The 24848-nt window shown below is 38.1% G+C and overlaps 1 protein-coding gene across 1 annotated transcript in view; it reads left to right on the top strand.

Annotated features, from left to right (window-relative positions):
- Window positions 1–21629, top strand: part of LOC134670459 (uncharacterized) — a 244205-nt gene extending 222576 nt beyond the window's left edge. The window contains exons 7-8 of the mRNA XM_063528285.1: window positions 20591–20729; window positions 21499–21629. Of these exons, the coding sequence (XP_063384355.1) occupies window positions 20591–20729; window positions 21499–21627 (268 nt within the window). The 3' untranslated portion in view covers window positions 21628–21629. The remainder of the gene's footprint in view (window positions 1–20590; window positions 20730–21498) is intronic.
- The last annotated feature ends 3219 nt before the right edge of the window (window positions 21630–24848 follow it).

The following is a 24848-nucleotide window of genomic DNA, read 5'->3' as shown; positions in this document are numbered from 1 at the left end:
CATAAACGTTTAGGTACTATAGTTGACAAGCCGATAATAATCGTTTGTCCCTTTCCATCATACCAATACGTCGGAAAGGGACAAACGATTATTATCGGCTTGTCAACTTTAGTAAACGTTTATGAATAAGGGGCCAACTGTCTAAACGGAATTTAATGGCATATTTAACAAATAAAAAAAGTTTTGACAGACATAATCTAAATGAATATGGTCATTAATCATTTAAGAACTTTCTTATTTTTCCCGCCGATTGTTCTCTGAAAATATTGCCACGGGATCTATTTAAATAATGTCTTTATGTATTGCAATTTTAGGGTTCCGTACCTCAAAAGGAAAAACGGAACCCTTATAGGATCACTCGTGCGTTTCTGTCTGTCCGACCGTTCCCCCTTTATCTTCCAAACTACTAGGTCTAAAATTTTGAAAAAAAATACATAAAATAGTTCTTTACCTATAGATGTCAGGAAAACCTATTACAAATGTCAAGCGTCAAGCGTGATTCGAACTTGTTTTGTTCCACATAAAAATAACATTTTAGAAAATTGAGTAATGTCGGAACCATTGGAACGCAAAAAATACACAAAATAGTTCTTTACCTATATATAGATGTCAGGAAAACCCATTACAAATGTGCAGTTAAGCGTGAGCCGGACTTAATTACTTAGTTTTTAATATTTAACAAGCAGAAACGTCTGCGAACGATGCTATTAAGCCTAGAATAAATTTAAAAGTGGAAAAACACCACCCAACCGAAGACAGTATTTTTTCCACTTTTAAATTTATTCTAAGCTTAATTACTTGGTTTTTTGTCAGACCCCTACGGGTTTTAAAGACATTTCATTCACGTTCCGCATAAAAAATACATTGCTAAAAATTTAGTAATGTACGGAACCCTTGGAACGCGAGAACGACTCGCACTTGACCACGTTTTTACTGTAGATACATCAAAGAATATAATTTCCGACCCACTTCGTACCTTGTCACAGTGACAATCAAATATGAAGGTCGCTAGAGACCACTGTGAGAAAGTAGAAATTGGGTAGGAAATTGAATTCTTTGAGACTATACAATTTCAAGCTACCATTGTTAAAAGTACACGTTCTGTATATTTTTTACATGCTTTATAACATGTCTTAACACCGTTTTAAACCCACATAAGACGAAAGTAGAGGACGCGCGTGTAATCGCCTTTTCAAGTTTGCATACAAACGTAGTGCTCGTTCTCCTCTATGGATAATAAGATCGAAAATATATTCACGTATTTTTGTTGTAAATAATATCAACCACAGCTTGGAAAAAAATCAAACGTAGGGGACGTTTGATTTTTTTCCAATTTTTAATTATTATAAAAGTTCGCCTAACTCTTTATAGTTTAAACATTTGTATGAAATCTGTTTTTCGCTCCTAATTTTTACCATGCCTAATTAAAAAATCAAACAGAGGTATAGCTATGGTTATTATACTTCCAATTATGTAAAAAGATTTTCCAAAATGTCAATATCCAGAAGGGAAAAAGGGGACTAAGTTTGTATGGAGAAACGGTCGTCCTCTTAAAATATTCAATTCCGAAGCCTTTTTAAGCACCAAAGTCCCGAAAGTTAAGGATCAAACCTTTTTCGTTAATAAAGCTATCAACATCGTCGTAAAACACATGTGTGCCTAATTTATATCCCCAGTGGCAACCAAGCATGTTTATTTAGGTTGAAATGTTTTTAGAGTTCCGTACTTGAAAAGGACAAAACGGAAACCTTGTAGGATCACTCGTGCGTCTGTCTGTCTGTCCGAAAATCCCCCCCCCCCCCCCTTTTATCTCCGGAACTACTGGGGCTAAAATTTTGAAAAATATTTACAAAATAGTTCTTTACTGCAATTTTTTGGTTTTCGTACCTCAAAAGGAAAAAACGGAACCCTTATAGGATCACTCGTGCGCCTCTGTCTGTCCGACCATTCCCCCTTTATCTCCCAAACGATTGGATCAAAAATTTTGAAAAAAAAAAATACATAAAATAGTTCTTTACCTATAGATGTCAGGAAAACCTATTACAAATGTCAAGCGTCAAGCGTAAGTCGGACTTGTTTTGTTCTACATAAACATACATTTTAGAAAATTGGGTAATGTCGGAACCATTGGAACGCAAGTACGACTCGCACTTGACCGGTTTAGTCAAGCCGAAAGGGCTGAAGATTCTTATGTTATTCTCGACTATTCAAGCCCTTTTTTGAACGCAATATTTTCCTGGATTCAGTGTTTTTGCAAGACTTGCGACATTTTCATTCGGGTATTGACTGTACATTAAGCCGCCGAGTTTACTGATCTCCTCTGCGTAGAAACTTGTTCGCAGGGGGGTCAGTTATTTCTGCATCTTACTGTACTTGACCTTAGCTAACACTGGCAGTTTACGCTACAAAACACACCCATATAACATACTACAAATGATTCTGAACTCGATCAAACTGCGAGAGTTTTAAGCAGGCCACTGACGAGCCTTCCAAATGGATGCCGTTACAATGGATTCATCCAAATGGACGGCATCCTAATATTAAACATTGTACGTTTGGACATTCACGGACATTCGCCATGGAAGGCTCGTCAGTGGCCACCTTTAAGTCACATAGTTGAAACAACCTTTGCTCCCGAGTGAAACACAAACAATTTCACCACGCCAACTCGAGTAAAATACCTGTAAAATATTACAAATCAATATCAAATGATCGTCAGTAAATTTTACAAGCTTTTATTTAATTTGCCCTGTTAGTATGTACCTAATATGTATTAAGATATATTCTCTAAGGGCCGGAATCGCCTTATTTGTAATTTTTAAATAACATTAATGAGCAAAAAACAAAAAATCGCGAGACGCCTTTGCTGTTTTGAAATTAAGCCGGAAATCCCTAATAATCTCGTCTTCATTTGTTATTGTTATTCGGTTCCTACGTGGGCCGCACTGAAAGTTTCTGGATTCAGATATATGAGACGACTTATTTTTTCTAAGTGGCCAGTCCAGGAATTTACAGTATGCCCTAAATACTCGCAGCTAATCTGGCTCGCACCTGGAAGTATGCACAGGACGAATGATGTCAAAATGAGATTAAATAGACATTCATTTCGAATCATTCTCAGAAGGACGATTCTGGTATAAGCGCGCACCCGGGCTGCATACATCGCCATTGTATTGTATTGCTATTCATCATCATCATCATCTCAGCCATAACGTCCACTGCTGAACATAGGCCTCCCCCTATTGTATTGCTATTGTGCAAAGAAAATTGTTAGTAGATCGGTACTACTTGTGCTAGCGTATCATATTTGAAATGTTTGTCATGTTTGTGTTGGCGTGGAAAAGTCTGTCACTCTGATACTTACTGTGTTCTTCTTGGTGTCGGCACTTAGGTAAGCAAACATCAAAGGCGTCGGTCCACTGTTACTTTTTACACTGTGCTTCCATTATCTTAAAGCGTAAGCGTCATTGTGACATGACTCTAGGTCGTATCAAAATGAAAAGAAAACATATCAAATCGTTAAAATATAATCAGCCTCCGGTAGTCTATAACTTTACTGAATTCATAACAATTCAGCGTACATGCTGTAAACAATAAACAAACATCCCTTTTGATAACAATCTGAATGCTCAGTGAATGTTATACAATACAATACTTACTAAAAACTTTTACAAACAAAATCTCAGATACCTCTTCATTCTCGCACGAATGGTTCCGTTTCGTGTCAATATTTTTTTCCTGAAATCGCCTTATATTTTACCAGTTTTTAATAATTCATGCACGGCTGGTCCACAGTATATAAAACAATACAGTTATTCGACGAAGCTGTCTATACTCTGTATCTTTAGGTACTTATAATAGATAAAATTAAACAAATAATTAGTACATTTTCGGGTAGTTATAACATTCATATAACAGTCACTGAACGACCTGACTTTAACCTACATTATTTTTGATCATGTAAAGTTTTCATCTACCCTCAACTGGCTTAAGAAGCCAGATTTAGATTTAGGTTTTTAGATTTTGTTTGGGCAGGACATGTTCGGGGTGCGCGGGGCGAGGGGTGGGTCGCGCGCACCCGAGCTGCAAACATCGCCATTGTTAGTAGCTCGGTACTACTTACAGGGCTAGCGTGTCTTATTTGAAATGTTTGGTATGTCTGTGTCGGTGAGTAAAGTCTGTGACAACCCTACTGTAGTAGTAGTAAACACTTTATTGCACAAAACAAATACATAACACAGAGAGAATACAGTAAATGTGTACAAAGGCGAACTTATCCCGTTAAGGGATCTCTTCCAGCTAACCTTTACCTGCTGTGTTGTGTGGTGTCGGCATTTACGCAAACATCAAAGGCGTCGGTCCACTGTTATTTTTTACACTGTGGCTCTACTCATTTTAACGAATTCTGATTTGTTGTATTCGTCTCTGCCCCGATTAACAGAATAGCTATTAAAATATTGGAAAAAAAAATGGCTGACAACCTGTTCCGTGACAGCCTATTAATGGACAAAGACGCTCAATACTGTAAATATAGTTATAAAATAATCGAACAAATGGAAACCTTCAAGTCAAAGTATTGGCGGTCCTTTGTGAACCCAACAAACAAGTAAACTGGATTGTTTTGATGGATTCCCGAACAATCATAAGTATTATAACTTTGTGGTAGGTATAGTCAGTCAACAACAGAAGTTGCTAAGCGGGCGAGTTCAAAATTACTTTGACACGCTCTTATTCTCTTAACAACAAGGTCGCGTCTAGATCATTTTGAACACCTCGCCCGCTTAGCAACTATTGCTGCTGACTGTATTAAAACTTGTTAAGATCCTGACAACAGTTTGATAACTATGTAGGTATAATTGGAATTGTTTAAGGTGTTTGAATATTCGATCATTTCATTCGATAATTGGCTATGACTTTTTGTTCTGATCTGAATATAGTTTAACAAATGTTAGTTAAGTTTACGTGCTGACGAGATCGCTTGGATAGGTCTCCCCGGAAGACCAGCGTCATGAGCGTGCTTGATATCAAGCTGAGGGGAGACCTATTCAGTGACGTTATGTTTCATACTAATAAAAGTGTCGTATTAGTTTTATGCACTACTCCTGAATAAATTTATTTTCTTCTTCTTCTTTTACTACTAATTGACTTATGTAAATCTTCTAACATGAATTTTTTTCTTGTAGGTATCTTAACCTTACTTACAATTTAAAAAAGCTCTAAATATTAAATATATTTATTTTCTATCGTTAAATCTATTTCGGTACACATTTTCCACTATGCACCTGATTTAGCTGGTAAACCTATGTGCAATTTTTCACTGTACATATCCTACAGAAAAAATAGTCTTGATCTGAATCAAATAACAAATGAGGGTAGAAACTCATTTATAAGTTTTCTCAGCTCGCAGTATGAATTTCAATCGTTTTACGTATCCCAATTTTAATATTATATAAGAGAAAGTTTGTATAAGGTACAAGTACTAGTGCTCGACGCATAATTTATTTAAAAAACACGTATTTCATGGTTATATTAAAATAAAACAAAGACTTAAAATAGTGATGGTTTACATGTGCCTGAACTACAGTCCGTTTTTTTTTGCATTAGAAAGAACTTCGCAGAAGTAAGCTTGTGGTTCCAAATCCGGCACTTTTAGCGGTAATCATTTGAAGTAAATTATATGTATTGACCATGCTACATTAGATAATTCAATAATTATTAACAATTAAAGAGCCTGATAAAAACTGCACGCTTGCTTCTGTGGAGTTCTTTCTAATGCTAAAAAAAACGAACTTTAGGCTATAGGGAAGTTGTCTACACACATATTTTTACAGTTGACTGTACTATAATACATTTCAACAATGTCAACAAGGAGTGCGATTTAGTACAAAAATACTGAGTTTAAGCTAGTGGGCATAGTTTCACGACTTTTAGGACGACAAATTCATTCATTAACAAAGTGTCCCAATTTTTACTGCTCGCTATCCTTGTAGTACCTACTAATAGAATCAGGGTAGTGTAATCGGATGTTTGCTTTTTTTGATTTACATTAATGATATCCCGAAAACAATAGCCCAATATTGCGTACTTTTCGCTGACGTTATCTCAATTCTAACTTCATGTAACGACAGCACAAATACAAATCAAGATATAAATTCCATTTTAAACTCTGTAATAGAATGGATGGAAGACCACAACTTAAAACTAAATATTTCAAAGACGAAAATTATTCAATTTAGGCTTCATCAAAAAAAACCGCTATCATTAAATTTCGACATAAATGGCATAAAATTGGATTTCGTGGACATTATTAGGTTTCGTTATAGATTCAAATATCAACTGGAAGGAACATATAGCCAAAATTAAATCAAAATTATCATCTTTCGTGTACGCATTGAGGGAAGTTAAGAGATCTACAGATTTTAACTCCGCGATTACATCTTACTACTCTTACGCATACTCATGGCTTACTTACGGCATCATACTATGGGGAAATAGTACCGACATCGAAGATATTTTCATCCTTCAAAAAAAGTGTGTACGCATACTCGCCAATATAAAAATCCCAGAGAGCTGTATTCCTTACTTTAGAAAATATGATATGTTAACACTAGTTTCCATATACATTTATGAGGTGTGTAAATTTGTCAGGAAAAACCCGCAACTATACACTTCTATCCTAGATCAGACCCGCCGTTACGAATCTAGGTTCAAAAATAATCTAGTTACAGTGTCAGGATCTACAATGAAATTACACAGCACAAGTCCACACGCCATGACAATTAAAATTTATAATAAATTAAGTGACACCTTAAAAGGAGAAAAGAACAACACAGTATTTTTTAAACAATTAAGAAAGAACTTAGTAGACAAATGTTACTATCATATAGAGGAGTATTTCAGGGACAAAGATGTTTAGTGCGCATAAGATTTGTATTTATTGTTATTTATTATTTATTATTGTAATTAGAATAATTTAGTTTTTAAGTTCTAGATAATAAGTTTTCTGCTATGCCCCACCCGGGTTAAATAATATGACTTGTATATTTTGTACACTTATGTTATTTAGCATGAATAAATGAAATGAAATGAAATGAATTTTGATCAATGCAAAATACCCACAAAAATTACGTCATCGGCATTCAACCCACGAATCTATCAGCGAGGTGCTGTCGGATCAATTTGAGGTTCAAACAACCTGATTGATTGGATTTCAACAAGATCAAGTTATAACCCTATAATACAGGGTGAAATTGTAATCCAGCTATAATCTGCGTAGTCACTTTAAGGTCAATATCTGGGAGAATGAGCTTTGCTCGGAAAACATACAAAAACTAAAAAATGCGCGTTTTCCCAGAGAAGACCCAGCTAGATCGATTTTTCTCCCCCGAAAACCCTCATATAGCAAATTTCATCGAAATTTTTAGAGCCGTTTCCGAGATCCCCGAAATATATATATCAATAAATAAATATACAAGAATTGCTCGTTTAAAGGTATGAGATATTTACATGCTGAACAACTGTTGTTATGATACCAACGGCTGTCCCATAGAAATCAGCGGCATCACATCAGCTGGAATGTATGAAACAGCCAGCTTGGATTAGTCCCATAATAAAAATTGTTCAGTAGGGATGACCTACGAAGTCACTACGTAGCTTAAGAGGATATAACCAAGCGGAGTAGCCATTAACAGGCGTTCCCCTCTGTCGAAAATAGGCGGCCAATGGTCATACACATTTTATGGACTGACGTTTATCTATGGCTATGTTTTGCGTTACGTGTATACATTTAACGTGACCCTTCCCCGCAAAAATCGGCAGACTGTGTTGTACCGAAAATTACAGACAAGTCCTCTCCATTTGGTTATATCCTTTAAGGTACGCTGGTAATTAATATGTCACCCTGTATATAAAATGCAAATTCATTTGTAAAGCGTGTACGTTATACGGTCGTGACTTCACATTTTAATCACGGAGCATAGAATAACAAGTTAATTTTTAATAGCTTTTATGTACGTATAAAATTAGAAGTCATGACATGGAAATACCGAAACATGTTGGCGGTTGATAAGTTAATATTTATGTGATGATGTGCTTTTACACTGTAGCTAAATAACCTTATACAACATCGTATGACGGACGTGATAGTGTTATATTCTGTTAAAAACATAATCTACCAACTTAAAAAAAATCGGATCGGCTGCACCAAACCGTCTGACACCGTTGAAGCGTTCGCCAATTTTTTTTTGCTGTTTGACGTTAATCACGGCGCAATTCGGGAAATGAATTAGAGATTAACTAGATACGATATAGTAAAGATATGTGACGTCCCACGGGAAAAGGTAACTTATGGCGGTTGGCGCTTACGCTATTATTAACGCCGCTCCAATATTATTGCGGCGCTATGCGACGTAAGCGCCGGCCGCCATAAGGTAACTTTTGCCGTGGAAAGTCACATGTCTTTACTATTTTATATCTAGTGAATCTCTGATTAATTTCCCGAATCGCGGTGCCAGCCGCCATAAGATACCTTTTGCCGTGGAACGTCACATATCTTTACTATTTAATATCTAGTGAATCTCTAATTAATTTCCCGAATCGAGCCGTTTGTCTGTTAAATGTGGTTGGTGGAACTGCGCCTTAGAGCTGTTTCCCACTGCTGGTTTTTTGCAGGATCCAGTTTTCTGTATTATAGTATGCATGCAGGATCCCGCAAACAGAATCCTCGTGTGAAAGTTACTAGTAATAGTAGTTATTAGTACCTATACTACTAAAACCGGGCAAGTGCGAGTTGGACTCGCGCACGAAGGGTTCCGTACCATAATGCAAAAAAAAACGAAAAAAAGCAAAAAAAACGGTCACCCATCCAAGTACTGACCACTCCCGACGTTGCTTAACTTTGGTCAAAAATCACGTTTGTTGTATGGGAGCCCCATTTAAATCTTTATTTTATTCTGTTTTTAGTATTTGTTGTTATAGCGGCAACAGAAATACATCATCTGTGAAAATTTCAACTGTCTAGCTATCACGGTTGGTGAGATACAGCCAGGTGACAGACGGACGGACGGACGGACGTACGGACGGACAGCGAAGTCTTAGTAATAGGGTCCCGTTTTACCCTTTGGGTACGGAACCCTAAAAACGGGGTCCTGCAAAAAACTGTACCCGCAAAAACTGGACGTCAGTGGGAAACAGCTCTTAGTTTCAAAACTAATGCACACTTTACAAGAAAACCGGCCAAGCGCGAGTCGGACTCGTGCACGGAGGGTTCCGTACCATTACATATATTTTGTAATAATAGTTTTAATCAATGGGCCAATAGTTGCCTGAAAATAAATATTTTCATTCATTCATTAGAAAAAGAATTTAGAAGAAAAGGCATAAAAATCACGTTTGTTGTATGGGAGCCCCACTTAAATAGTAATTTTATTCTGTTTTTAGTATTTGTTGTTGTAGCAGAAATACATCATCTGTGAAAAAGAAAATGTCAACTGTTTAGCTATCACGGTTCATGAGATACAGCCTGGTAACAGACAGACGGACAGTGGAGTCTTAGTAATAGGATTCCATTTTTACCCTTTAGATACGGAACCCTAAAAATTATCATGCAATTACTTAACCAACCAGCTAGCTGTTTTACGAAGCGTTTATTGTGATGATATAATAATTTAAATTTTAAAATTACGCAAATTACGATTTTTGGAGCAAAGTACGCACATTTTACGGTATCTGTAATTTAATTTACATTATATAAATATTTATTTATTAGTCTAATGAGTAACACAGCATTACAGTAAAACCAAGGCACTGTGAAACTACAAAAAAAAATACAATACAAAGAAACTACAAATAAAAACAAATAAAGACAAATTAAACATTAGATTTGGGCGACGACGTAACAGCGTGGCTCCGTTGCGTCGTCTGACTTGGTGTAGGGTAGAAGTAGAAACACCACACCCTTCGGTCAGAAGTCCGCGCTTGCGATGGTGTCCTGCAGCGGCCGCGGCACGCGCATCACAAATGAACTGAAGTGCACATAGTGACGCGACTGTAGCTGGTGCACCCTCAGCGTGTAGCCAGTCTTCCGGCGGACGTACTCCACCACCTCGTCGGTCCCGACGAATATAATTTACATTATTAACTTAAAATATAACGGGTGGGTCATGTAAGCTGTAACAAAATACCGGGTGTGGCCTGTAATATGAGCAAAAAATTAAACTGTAGGCTGTACTCCTCGTACTGGTCAGCATTTGTTCAGCGACTTTTAAAAATAACTTGTGGTTTGATTTTTAATACACTTTAAAGTTTATTCTAAGACGCAATGTATGACGCATTTTGTTATGTTTAAGGCGTGACAAGCAACGTCAATCACAATGATATGTCATCGCGATGGCGTCCATTGAAGATAATATTTATTTTATATGAAAAATAGAGTGTTTATACCTCATATTTTTTAAAAGTTGTTGAACAAAAGTGTCACCGTTCGAGGAGTACAATCTATGTTTTAATTATTTTCTCGTGTTATAGGCCACACCCGGTATACCTAAGTATCATAGTTTTAATAACTCACGTGCCCACTCTTTAGCTCTAATATTAATTGGCTGCTCTAAGAAGGAATTAAGGAAATTAATGAATGTCTAGATTAAGTACCTTAATTCGCTCTACTAATCTCTGGATCACTATAAATCGTGGATTAAATCTTGATAAATCTTAAGGTAGGTACATTACGTAGTTTCAGAAAACGGAGTTTTCAGAAAGTCGTACCTACCACCTATTTTGGATCACAACACGGATTCTCACTCTCAGGATTCTCTGAGCTAGACAGCTGCCTCACCTGGAGTGGCCATATAGATCAAATGTGCAAGAAACTCGCAACGGCATGCTTTGCGTTAAAGCGGCTGGCTCGAGTACTTCCATTTGAAATGGTTCGAGCGTGCTATTTCGCCTCAGTCCACGCTCTCCTGCAGTACGGAGTCGAACTGTGGGCCGGGGCCGCCGATTGGGAGAGAGTCTTCCGGCTTCAAAAGCGCGCCCTTCGCGCGATAGGTCGCGTCCCTCAATGTGACTCCGCGAGGCCACTGTTCAAGTCGTTGGGAATACTCACGCTTCCCTCGCTTCTAATAATGCAAATGGCAATAAATACACGTGATGAAGTAGACTCCAATCCAATAATCGAAGCCCCGCGTAGGTACGCAGCGCGCAGCGCGCGCGCTGGAATGCTGCCACTCGTGTCGCACAGACTCGCGAAAACCAAAAAGCTAAGTCATGTAATGGGTCGAAAAGTGTACAATTGCCTTCCGCGTGAAATTGTTACTGCAAAAAGTGCGTCAATGTTCAAAACTAAACTGAAACACTGGCTCCTCGAGCAGACGTTCTATGACCACAAAGAGCTATTTATAAGTAAACCTATGTCATAGAATAAGAATAATATTATGTAATACCTTCCTACATATTGTAGTACCTATTTGACATGTAATTTTATATTATTAATAAATGATGATTATGATTATGATTACTAGACTGTTTCCTCCGTGGGTTTTGATGCTAAAGCAATGATTTTTTCAACACAGATTAATATTGTCAATATCTGTGTCGGACCGTTTTGGTTTTTTTGATATCTTTGTTTTTTAAGGCGCTAGAGCCCTTCAAAAATGGCCAAAATGGCCTTATTGACTATGCCGCAATGAGAGGCGTAGTATTCAAAACTGATATCAATTAGCCAAGAAAGCAAAACGGTCCGACACAGATAATTTCATAATCATTTAGATTTCCAAGTTTGCATAGGATTGGTTAAGTTTCGGAGGAGGAAACAGTTGAGTACTAACGAAACCTCGATTTTTGAGATTTTTGTCCTTATCGCATTAGTTTTAGGAGCCGCTTCCGTTAGCGAGACTGGCATATTTACCTAAAATATTTAAAACTCAGCTCCTGTTTCGTCTTAAAAGTCCAGTGGCACTCTCTACCCTTAGCCCTCATACCGGTGTTGCCCTTGAGCCATCCTAGATGTCGCTTTTTGTGGGGACACATCTTGTGAAGACGAATCACCGTCTGCCGGAAATTAAATTGTGTATCATTTTATTCGGCAGGCGACCGGTTTTATATCCAATAGGCCAGTACTTAGTTCATCACTTTCATTCAATAGCCTATTCCGTTTTAGATTCCATCAACTCTCAATATATAGTCTTTACAGCCAGGGTGTCTCTGCATGCGTCCCAATGACACCGGTAAGGGCAGCATCCGCTCGGTGACTCGGTGTATCTGTCGGCGGCCGATTGTAAGATCAGGCATGTCGTTAAATTCCTAGGGATATCGTGAAACGTGAAAATCTTTAACTCGTTGCCTGAGTTGACGGAGTCCTATTTCTGGACAGTTTGCCCTTCGGGCATCTGAAGCAACCTAACGAACCTACTTCCTACCTATATATATATTGGTTTAATGTGACTATCGTCAAAACATTACACAGAAACATTACGATCTGCCTGATCTTACGATCGGCCACCGACATATCCCTTACATTTAATTAAAGTACCTATCAAAAGGGCTTCCACGTGTTGGCTTCGGCTCTGCCTTTCAAGAACACTATTGATGGGAAAGACGTTCAAAATTAATAATATAATGCATCGGGTCTCGTAAATATTATACCTAATCATAAACTGTTATAAAAATTCTCTTCATAAAACACGGAAACCCAGATTTCTTGTAAAATCGCGCAACTATCTTAACTCGTTTTGACCTAGTTGTAAACTAGGTAAGCTCGGTTTGTAAGTTAATACTTTTAAACATTTTTTTATTATTATCATTCGTTTCCGGACACTCCTTAATAATTTCTTATTTTTTGCACCTAACTCCGACTTGTTTGCCGACGAAAGTCATAAACTTTTTAAAGATTTTTTACATTCTGGCGAATCAGACATGCAATAGGTACTTAATTTTACTACTTAATTTTACAGTGCATTGGTGTTAGCTGTAATGCTGTAAAATTTGATTTCAATAAATATCAATATCAAATATCAATTATTATTTTTTTGACGAGTATAAAATAATATACTCTAATAATAATATAATAACGAGTTCTACATGACATAAAAACTCTCCAAGGGGCCTCTACGTGTTGGATCTGTGTCCCCACGCAAGCCTAAAAAAAAACCGGGATTTACAGGCCCGTGATTCCAAAAAAGGAGATACATATAATAATTTAATTAAAATGTAGGTGCTTGTATTTTTTTTTTAATTTTATCGTTATTGTAATGAAGTTGGTAAAAAAAATTTAATGTTAAATTTAAATGTTAATGACCGCCGACAGAACCGGCGCGGAGCTTAAGCTTTTATTCTAATGCGAACATTTAATTTACTTAGTTTTTTGCATTTAGCATATACTCAAATGTGACAGTTTCTTTTGTTTCCTGTGAAAACTTCCGGAAATATCCCAACATTTGTGGAAGTTTGTGGAAACTTTCCGCAACTTCCGCATGTGTAATTTATCCATACCACTTAAAATCTAATAAAAACATTTCTCTCTACGTATTTAAATGTATTTTTTAGAAAGTTTAGGTAATGACGTTAACATTTTGGTGTCAATTAATTTTACTTAAAATGAATAGCATCATTAATTTTTATTACAGAACAACAGACTGCTGTAATTTGGATTTATAGTCCAAGTTACCTTGATCTGGGGGTGTCGTTATTGAATTGTTTAGCTTTGTGATAAAAAAGAGATCCATTGTACAGTCGACGTCAAAAATATGTTTACATTTTTCACCTTATTACGAAGGAATAAGGTACAAAAGTGTAAACATAATTTTAACGTCGACTGTCATCATCATTATCTCAGCCATAAGACGTCCACTGCTGAACATAGGCCTCCCCCTTGGACCTCCACTCGTACCGGTTGGAAGCGATCCGCATCCAGCGTCTTCCGGCGGCCTTAACAAGGTCGTCCGTCCATCTTGTGGGTGGACGTCCTACGCTGCGTCTGCTAGTCCGTGGTGTCCACTCGAGCACTTTTCGACCCCATCGGCCATCTTCGACTGTACCAACGTATTATTTATAATAAATGCACGCATACGTCACGCAAGCAGTATGCCATCTCTCATAAGGATCTGTATAATACAACGGGCACATCTACGCACACACACCCGGTGTGTCCCGGTGTGCACAAGTCTTACAAACAGGGTGACATCGTCGATAGCCTAAGTCCGACAAAGTGCCACATAAATTACGTATCGTGATCGATGGCCCGCATGCGTCACATAAACGTATGTTGAGTACCTACCTACATGTGTGTGTGCACAGACCACCTCAACTACTAGACAGAGCACATTTATGGGTCGGTTGCCCCAAACCGCCGCGCCTGTCACCGTTAAAGCGTTCGCAAAATTTTATTGTATGGGAATTTTAATAGTTATCTGTTGAATGTTCATCAGGTCTGCCAAATATGATTGGTGCAACTCGCCCTAAGTCATAACACATTTCTCCCGTAGGTACAAATTTAGTATAACAGAGCGACCGCTTGTTTCAATTGCGCCCATTAGGAACACTACTCGAGTATTTTAAAAATATTTATAATCATTAAGCTTTAGGGGTGTTCTTGGGTTATTATGTGTGCGTACGTCGTGCTTTTTGTAAATGGTAACAATCCATTTGTAACCGCAGCGGCATTACTGTCAATTTTACTATGGAAATTGAGAAAGACAGCGACGCGTTCAGTACCGGTAGTGCAGCTGCGTTTAGAAATGGAATGTTACCATAATGCGGTGTCTGTGTGCCTACATATATATTTGTATGTGTGTGTATGCGTATGGGGTTGTAAGGTATATGTAAAAAAAGCGGCCAAGTGCGAGTCGGACCCGCCCATGAAGGGTTCCGTAGCAGCAAGTAACATAATAAAATTGCGGTTTACGATTTATGACGTATTAAAAAAAACCGGGCAAGTGCGAGTCGGACTCGCGCACGAAGGGTTCCGTATAGGGTTGCCAACTTTTTTTTGGTCGAATATAGGATTTTCTAGAATAAGGCATCAAAAATATAGTACATTTCAAAAAAATATAGTACTTTTAGATAAAATACTAAATATGAGTGTAATATACGTTTAATCGGAAATATAGTATTTTAGCGTACTATATATTTTTCCAAAAGTATATAGTACAGAGTGCCAAAATATAGTACAATACTATATAATATAGTACGGTTGGCAACCCTAGTTCCGTACCATAATGCAAAAAAAAAACAAAAAAAGCAAAAAAAACGGTCACCCATCCAAGTACTGACCACTCCCGACGTTGCTTAACTTTGGTCAAAAGTCACGTTTGTTGTATGGGAGCCCCATTTAAATCTTTATTTTATTTTGTTTTTAGTATTTGTTCTTATAGCGGCAACAGAAATACATCATCTGTGAAAATTTCAACTGTCTAGCTATCACGGTTCGTGAGATACAGCCTGGTGACAGACGGACGGACGGACGGACGGACAGCGAAGTCTTAGTAATAGGGTCCCGTTTTACCCTTTGGGTACGGAACCCTAAAAACTACTTACTAGATCTCGTTCAAACCAATTTTCGGTGGAAGTTTGCATGGTAGTGTACATCATATATTTTTTTTAGTTTTATCATTCTCTTATTTTAGAAGTTACAGGGGGACACACATTTTACCACTTTGGAAGTGTCTCTCGCGCAAACTATTCAGTTTATAAAAAAATTTTATTAGAAACCTCATATCTTTTTTGAAGAAATATGGGTTTGATTTGATGAAAAAAAAATTTTTGAGTTTCAGTTCTAAGTATGGGGAACCCCCAAAAATTATTGTTTTTTTTTCTATTGTTCTGTGAAAAACTTAATGCGGTTCACAAAATACATCTACGTACCAAGTTTCAACAGTACAGTTCTTATAGTTTCGGAAGAAAGTGGCTGTGACATACACGGACAGACAGACAGACAGACATGACGAATCCATAAGGGTTCCGTTTTTTGCCATTTGGCTACGGAACCCTAAAAAGGCGTATGCCACCATGCCACCACGCAGTAGCCCGGAGACACGACTTTTTGCCGACGTCACGTACTTATAGGAAACCAAAGTAAATAGGAAAAAGTAGCGTAGACATAGACATAGACATAGACATCCTTTATTGGTAATGATAAATTACAGGTCACAATTTACATATTATTCAATTATTATAACTAAGACATTATTTACATATAACTTATTTGTTAATTACAGTCACAACTTATAAAGATAATATAATGCAATTATTTACATATATATCATTTAATTGTTATAATTTAATATTCATACACATTATTGAATGTTATTTCTTTATGTTCAATAAATTCTTTATAACTGTAGAAACATTTTTCAATAAGCCATTTTTTTAATTTATATTTAAAACTTGGATCGCTTACAGCCTCTGTTATAAGTTTTGGCAACTTATTATAAACTACCGGTGCTGTAATATGGATAGTCTTTGCCGTCTTTTTGAGTGTGTGAGGGATGGTCTTTATTTTGTGCGCATTTCGAGTGACCCGGGCATTTCCGTCACCTCTTCTCCCATACAGTTCTAAGTTCTCTCTCGCATAGACCGCCGCCTGAAATATTAGAAGTGAAGGTAATGTAAGTATGCCTAGTTCTATAAAATAGGGCTTGGCGCTGTCGTCGTGCTTAGCGCGTGCCAGGGTTCGCACAGCGCGCTTCTGCAAGCGGAACACGCGCTCCCATTCAGCAGCTCGGCCCCAGAACTCCAGGCCGTATTGCATTAGGGCTTGTATACTTGCGAAGTAACACGACCGCACTGCTTGACATTGTAATGTTTGGCTTAGCCTCGCCAGCGCAAAGCAAGCCTTGCTCAGCTTGCCACATACCGCACTGATATGAGGTATGTATGTCCTATTCTTACGCACTAGGGGTTGTAACATGAGCCGATGACATAAGAGAACCTACTCGTTTTACTATGGCGACGTGCCAAACCCTGAGGGCACACGTTTATCCACGTCTATAGAAGATTAGGTAATCCGACACTGCTAAAGCGGAACGTGTATAATGGTAATTCGTTTTTGGAAACGCCTTTGACATATTTTGGGTGAGAAATATAAAGCTTTTAGCTGATTCAAAGTGACTAAGTCGTCATAAGTATTTAAAATGTATTTAACAAGAGACTGTAAAAATACTTATAAATTGTTTTAGGTAAGCCTACAATTTTTTTTCACGTTAGCGAAAATAAATAAAATAATAGTTTGCGTAATAGAATCAATGGCGGCGGCGCGGCGGCAGAAAAATGCAAGCAAGTTTTCATTTTAGTGTAGTAAACGAAGCAAGTTGTTGTATGGAGACCCATGCATTAATTCCTCAGTCGATGAAATTTTGCTTGGTTATTGTATAGTATGAGCCGATACTAACATATAAATATCCAAAAAAACTGGTCAAGTGCGAGTCGGACTCGCGTTTCAAGGGTTCCGTAAAACACACAATTTTCAAAAATTTTTTTGTACGTGTAACGTGACGTGAGTGAAACGCCTTGAAAAACCCGAATGAGTCAATCAAGTTTTCAACACATGTAACATGAAGTTTTCTGGCGTGGTGGCTTATATCTCTGCAAATATGCAAAGTAGCTTCTAGATAGGAAATTAAATGCCGAACAATAGTACAAGTGTCTAAATGCGCAGACTGAAGGCCGAGCTCCGCGTAGGGCTGAAACTCGGAGCGTCCAATGGGTCGCGCTTCCTACAACTTCCGCAAGTGTTTTAAAAGCGAAGGCTGAAGAGAGATAATACCTACAGGGTGGCCAAAAAATAAGTATATTCCCGTAACCAGGGAGGTATTGGGATTATACCTACCTACTGAGCAACATTTACTATGGGACCCGAAATCGCGAAAAGAAATGTATCCTCCCATAGAAAACGGACCAGTCAAAACGTATGAAACAGCCAAATTTTTCTTTGCGATTTCGGGGTTGCACGTCGGCAACGGAAATACACTTAGTTTATTTTTTGGCCACCATGTATAGTGCTTTTTAAAACACGTGACAATACCTAGTAACCTAATCAATCAGTACTACAAGTAACATTGCGGCTGTGTGCCAGATACAGCTTAGTCGCATTTTTTATCTTAAGTCCGACTCACGCTTGAAGCTAAAGGCACGTCTCTTCGGGACGCTTCGGGTCTTCGGCCTTATGCGGATTTCGGCCTAGGGCCTTCGCAATAGCTGTCTAGAACTCTAATACATCACGTTTCACTTAAACCATTGCGGCTGTGTCCCTAAAAAACCTAAACCGCATTTTTGTTCTTAAATCCGACTCACGCTTGACTCTAGATTTCTAATAGGTTTTCCTGTCATCTTTAGGAAAAGGACTATTTTGTGTATTTTTTTCAGAGTTTTAGACTTAGTAGTTTCGGAGATAGAGGGGGGAATGGTCATTTTTTGTCTATTTTCTTGAATAACTTCTAGAATTTTTATCGTAAATTTATAAAAAAAATATATTTGAGATTCTCACAATAAGCTCTTTCGTTTGATATGTAACACGACATAGTTTGCAAAACTTTGATTTTTAATTTTATGGTTTACCCCCCAAAAGTAGCCCCTATGTTTAAAATTCATTTGTTGACGTTACATATCCGTCTTTGGGTCACGGACTTACATATGTGTACCTAATTTCAACTAAATCGGTCCAGTAGTTTCGGAGCAAATTGGCTGTGACAGACGGACGGACAGACAGACGCACGAGTGATCCTATAAGGGTTCCGTTTTTTCCTTTTGAAATATACGGAACCCTAAAAATAACCGGCCAAGTGCGAGTCTGACTCGCGTTTCTAGGGTTCCGTACATAATTCCGACTCACGCTTGACTGCACATTTCTAATAGGTTTCCCTATCATCTATAGGTAAAGAACTATTTTGTGTATTTTTTCCAAAATTTTAGACCCAGTAGATTGGGAGATACAGGGGGGGAATCTTTAAGTTACTAACTTACATATGTGTACCAAATTTCAACTTAATTGGTCCAGTAGTTTCCGAGAAAATAGGCTGTGACAAACAAATAGACAGACGCACGAGTGATCCTATAAGGGTTCCGTTTTTTCGTTTTGAGGTACGGAACCCTAAAAACACTCCTAAGTTAGGTATTTATACGTAAAAATACAAATCTTGTTATATATTTAACCGAGTAATTCCTCCGTCCAAAATTTTTTTACCAAATAAGTTATTGGTATTTCTGCTGGGATATTTTTTTTGATAATTCATATATTGTTGCAATACGTTACATGAATATTTTCAGTGAAGACGAAAGTTTGAACGGAGCATTTTTTCGCAAATATATTAACGATTTAAGACTTTAGGTATTTACTTAAATACTATTATTATTATTCTTTGGATATTTATACAATACTTTTTATTAATTGATACTTTATCATATTGTAAAGTTTTTTCTGACTGAGGAATTACTGCGGGGTCCACTACCTTTATTTACTACACTATTTTGTTTTCATAAGAACTAGAGTAGTTTAATTAAGCATCTCACACGAATAAGTGGGAGCGAGGTATATCCAATATAATTATCTATGTACGTAAGGTACGTGTGCGACATGAAAAGGCCCTTAAATTATTAAGCTTGGCTTAACTACTTCCTTAATTTCATACTTTTATAAGTTTGAAAAGATTTAAATTTGGTGCCCATGTTAACTAATACAATGAACACCTAATATTGCAAGTTCATATGAAAAAAAAATCATTGGAGCTACTTAGGCGCAAGTACCTTACATAATTATATATCCGAATGTAAACTGTCGTTAGGCAGCTAACATTAAGCTAATTTTACGGTACGTTACTTACTCACGCGTGTTTCTAAATAGTCACTCGCGCGACATGTTATAACCTTATAACCACCGACAATATGTCATTGGCTTAATCCCAAATCATCATCATCATCATCATCTCAGCCAAAAGATGTCCACTGCTGAACATAGGCCTCCCCCTTATGGGGGGTGAATGCCATAATCGCCACGCTTGGCAGGCGGGTTGGCGATCGCAGTCGAGTACACCGAATTTGAAGGACGCTGCTGCCCGTCCACCGGTGGTCTTGGACGTAGTTTAAGGACATACGCGGGTCCAACCCCATAATCCCAAATAAGTATTTAATATCTGCAAAACCGAGTTCTGAAATATATCCCCAGAGATAAGATCTAGCTAGATCGATTTTTCGCCCTCGAAAAACCCAAATTTCATGGAAATCATTAGAGCCCTTTCCGAAATCACCGAAATATAAAAATATACATATACAGGGTGCTTGGTACATCGCTTGCCAAATTAAAACGGCAGATAGGTTGAGTCATTTGCTATCTTCTCAGGCCTAGAAATTTTTAATTAGGTGCAATTTTTTTTTTACTTCTATGACAGATTTTCGTAAATTTCAAATTTATACTTGCGTATTAGTAAAAATAACCATGGCCAATTTTGTTTGTCTAGGCATGAGAAAATAGCAGATGACTCAAGCTATCTGCCGTTTTAATTTGGCAAACGATGTACCAAACAACCTGTATACCTACGTGAATTGAAAGAGCGTTTAAAGGTATAAGATACACACAGATTTTATAGATACGTTTGCCTTTTTACAGATACCGCATCGCATTCCAAGAGACCCTGCTCTGTCGCAAAGTACGGAGGGACTCGCGTCTCACGAACCTAGACCACACGAGCGCCTCCAAGGCCTCGCAGTACCGGAAGAGAGAGTCCCGCATTGCCTTCGTCAGTAAGGTGAGAATGCGGTTTCAGAAGCATCTGTGCGGTTTCAGTGACTGCTGTAGTTATTTCTCGTGGGATTCGCGTCTCACGAACGTGGGCCACACGAGCGCCTCCAAGGCCTCGCAGTACCGGAAGAGAGAGTCCCGCATTGCCTTCGTCAGTAAGGTGAGAATGCGGTTTCAGAAGCATCTGTGCGGTTTCAGTGAGTGCTGTAGTTATTTCTCGTGGGACTCGCGTCTCACGAACCTGGACCACACGAGCGCCTCCAAGGCCTCGCAGTACCGGAAGAGAGAGTCCCGCATTGCCTTCGTCAGTAAGGTGAGAATGCGGTTTCAGAAGAATCTATGCGTTTTTAAAAGCGTCTGTGCGGTTTCAGATTATTTTTCGTATATAACTGTGGAATAAACCGATAGGCCAATTCTAGTTTTAGTTTTTAGATCTGTTTCCAACATGATACAGATTTGTCACTGACAAAAGTGTCGTTTTTGGTTCAAGAAATGTCATTTTAACACTAACAGATCAGTATCATATTGGAAACAGATCTAATAACAAAACTAGAATTGGCCTGGAAGGCATTTAAGTACCACATAGCTTTCTTTAATGAGATGAGATTTGTGAGAAAGGCAACACCCGCTCGGTGTAGCCCTAATTACATTTCATTAAAGTGTCAATACGGCCTCTGCGTGTTGTCTTCCGCTCCACTCACGCCGATACGCCATTGATCCGTGATAAATAAAGTTTACCAGATTTTGCAGTATAAAAAACAATATTTTTGTTCAAGGTGGACTACGTGAAAAACCAACCGGCGCCATTTTGTGGCGACAATGGCGACATCAAAATGGAGGACAGCACCGTCTTCTACTTCTACGACGACAAGCAGGATGGCATGCAGATTGACAGCTGCATGTAAAATGTATTTTGACAGTATTGGGCAGTTTGGTGACATATCTCTGTAGGCCCCGTGAATGGACCATAGGGCGTAGCATAGGAGCCGTCAGATTTTTGCCGCGAGGCGTAAATGTGTCGTTTATGCTTCCGATGTAGCCCACAAGATGACAGAACCTACTATGCACAAGAAAACGTACCGTCGTCGTGAACGGTAGATTGTACCTACCATTTGTTTTGGCACTGTACATGTGAACATATATGTTTCCGATTCAGGCCACAAGATGGCCCTCCAACGCGCAAGGTCCCTATAATAGTAATTGCCATGTAGGTATAGTCGCAACAATAAAAGTCTGCAGCGGATTTGATAGCCCACGCAGAGTAAGTGTTATTTATACGTCATAATTTCATAGAAGTTTGACGTTTAAAATGACACTTGCACTGCGTGGGCTATCAAAATCGCTGCAGACTTTTTACGGTATGACTCTATACCTACCTCTAGCGTCGAATGATAGTCCCTATGAAGGTTCCTTCAAGTATCATGTATGTAGGCTAAATTTTAAAAATAATTAAGGGGATACCGTACCGTTTTTACCGTATTTTTTATTGTAAGTACTTCATGTTACATCTCCAAATAAATTAAATGTGCTAAACTTAAGAAAAAACGGCCAAGTGCGAGTCGGACTCGCAAGGTAGGATTCCGTACAATTACGCAAGAAACGGAAAAAAAAATCTCGTTTGTTGTATGGGAGACCCGCTTAAATACTCGTACTCGATTAAGTAATTAGTTCTGTTGTTATAGCGGCAACAGCCGGTCAGCCAAGGTGACAATCGCTATCGCTACAACGAAACGCTTTGTGTCTCTCTATCACTCTTCCATAATAGTGCCGTAGTGCGACAGTGACAGTTGCGTTTCGATCGCTACGGAGCGTAAGCGATTGGCATGTTGCCTACGGGGCCTGAAATATATCATCTGTGAAAAATTTTAACTGTCTAGCTATCACTGGTGACCGACAGACGGACAGTGGAGTCTTAGTAATAGGGCCCCGTTTTTACCCGTTGGGTACGGAACCCTAAAAACGTCCACAAACATTTACGTGACAGCTACTCTAAATAAAAATGAACTGTCATATCGACAATCGTTAGATGAGTTTCGCATGTGACAGGCTTTCTAAAAGACATTATAATTGAGATAGTGAGTTGGGTAGCCACAGGGTTTTCTAAGTTAGGTAAGATATTGATGTAGTATCTGTCGTAACAAGTTTTATAAGTGAGATTACGTGCTCACGTAGTTTTTTATGGTACGATAAGGGTAGCTTAGGTTTTCCACTATCTTAGGTGATAGGCTGATAGGATAGATGCCTCTCTGTTGTAAGTATCAGACCTAAAATTTGTACTTCGCTAAATGTGATTATATAAGGAGCAAAATCTTGGTTGGCTCTCTAGAGATTTGTATCTAATTGTGATGTTGCACTTAACATAAGTATCAAATTCTAAATAAGGAAAATGTATATAGTGTAAATAAAAAATTATAAAATTAAGGTTTTTGCGCATTGTAATCAATAAAGAATATTTTTTCAAATCCCTGGCGAGGCTTATGTCCCACTTAATTTATATTTCCATAATGGCACCAACTCTGAAATCGCGTAAAAAGTTTTGGGTGTCAAAGAAAACATCGACATCTTTTATCAGCCAAAATGTTACTCACGTTAGAATTTTGTAATTTCCGGGTTTATTGTTATGGTAAAAGTTGTTCGTTATGATCGATACAATGTCGCCCAAAAATATGTTGACAAATAGAAGAATATATTTCGGAATATTTTCTTACTTACGTTTTTTACAAAAAGTAAATTAAAATTAAAACTACAACCATTTAACTAAAACAAAACGTATTATCTTCAAATTATACTTCTTTAAACTTGTTAACATAATTAACACCATTCCGCGGTTCAAAAATTTTTTAACATATTTTTGGGCCAACCTCTCACATACTATGCTACTTATGGTACTTATGGTACTTGCTATGTGTATAGGCTAATATGTAATTTCTCACTAGGTAGTTAATGTACATGTAAATAAAATTGGACTTTTTACATCTTGTACCTAAATCTTAAAATAACTTTTCTGATTCACTCATATTTTCGTGTAATTTCATATACAGGTGTAGTGAATAATTATTTTTCATCCCATTTTCACGGAAACGTACAAACGTAAGACACGTTTACACGTTTACGCTACAAATTTCAGTTAGTATTCGTACAAAAAGTATTTACGTTGCCTGAAGTAGCATGACAAATACGAACGTTTCCGAAAAAAATACGATGGAAAACAATTATGCACTACATCAGGCGGTTTAGCATAAGTTGCGTTCTCGCGCGCGAGTCCATACTTGAAGTCGCGCTAGATGTAAGTATGGAGTCGCGCGCGAGAACGCAACTCATGTTATAGACCGACCGCTTAAATGAGTCTTCGCCTGCGCGGTACGGGGGCGACGGGGTAGGACGACTGAGAGTGGCGGGGACTGTGCGGGCGCCGTACGCCTGCCGCCCGCACCTCCCCCGCCACCCATAGTCGTCCTACCCCGTCGCCCCCGTACCGCGCAGGCGAGGACTCATTTAAGCGGTCGGTCTATAGCAGGTCTATAGCTATCTATATGTGTTGTATGTTTGGCAGGATATTGTTAGAAAATAAATGAACGTGTGACCAAAAGCTTGTTATAAATGACTCGATTCCCCTAAAAAACTCCCATTAGCATAGGTATGTCAACAACAAACACTGCTTATTATTCCTTTACGGGCTCCTTAAACAAAGCATTTTACACAGATTACGTTTTACAAGATCAGATACACCTCTCTTTTATAAATACTTACATATCTCTTAACCTTTCGTATGCTCCTGTCAAAATATTGACATTTAAATAGCAATTATAATAAATGCCTGTTTAAGTTGAATACATATTGGAGCAAATCTGCTCCTAAGCATACCAAAGGTTAACATGCGGTCTAGCCAATGTGACTCGCTTGCGCTTCGCCATCGAATCGCTATAGAGCTCTATCGCTCTTCCATATTAGTTTGACAGTGACAGTTGCGTTTCGTTCGCTACGGAGCGATAGCGATGGGCGTTTTGGCAATAAAAAATAAATAAAAAAAAATGTTGTCTACGGACGGGGCCAGAAAATATTGGTAACTGAATGCTTGTTAAGTCATACTAATGATATCTATTATTTATTTACATTTAAATTCAGG

This window comes from Cydia fagiglandana, chromosome 14 (assembly GCF_963556715.1).
Source record: "Cydia fagiglandana chromosome 14, ilCydFagi1.1, whole genome shotgun sequence".
In the NCBI taxonomy this organism is placed as follows: Eukaryota; Metazoa; Arthropoda; class Insecta; order Lepidoptera; family Tortricidae; genus Cydia; species Cydia fagiglandana.
Note: the sequence above shows the minus strand (reverse complement) of the source record. Positions and strands in the feature narration are given on the sequence as shown.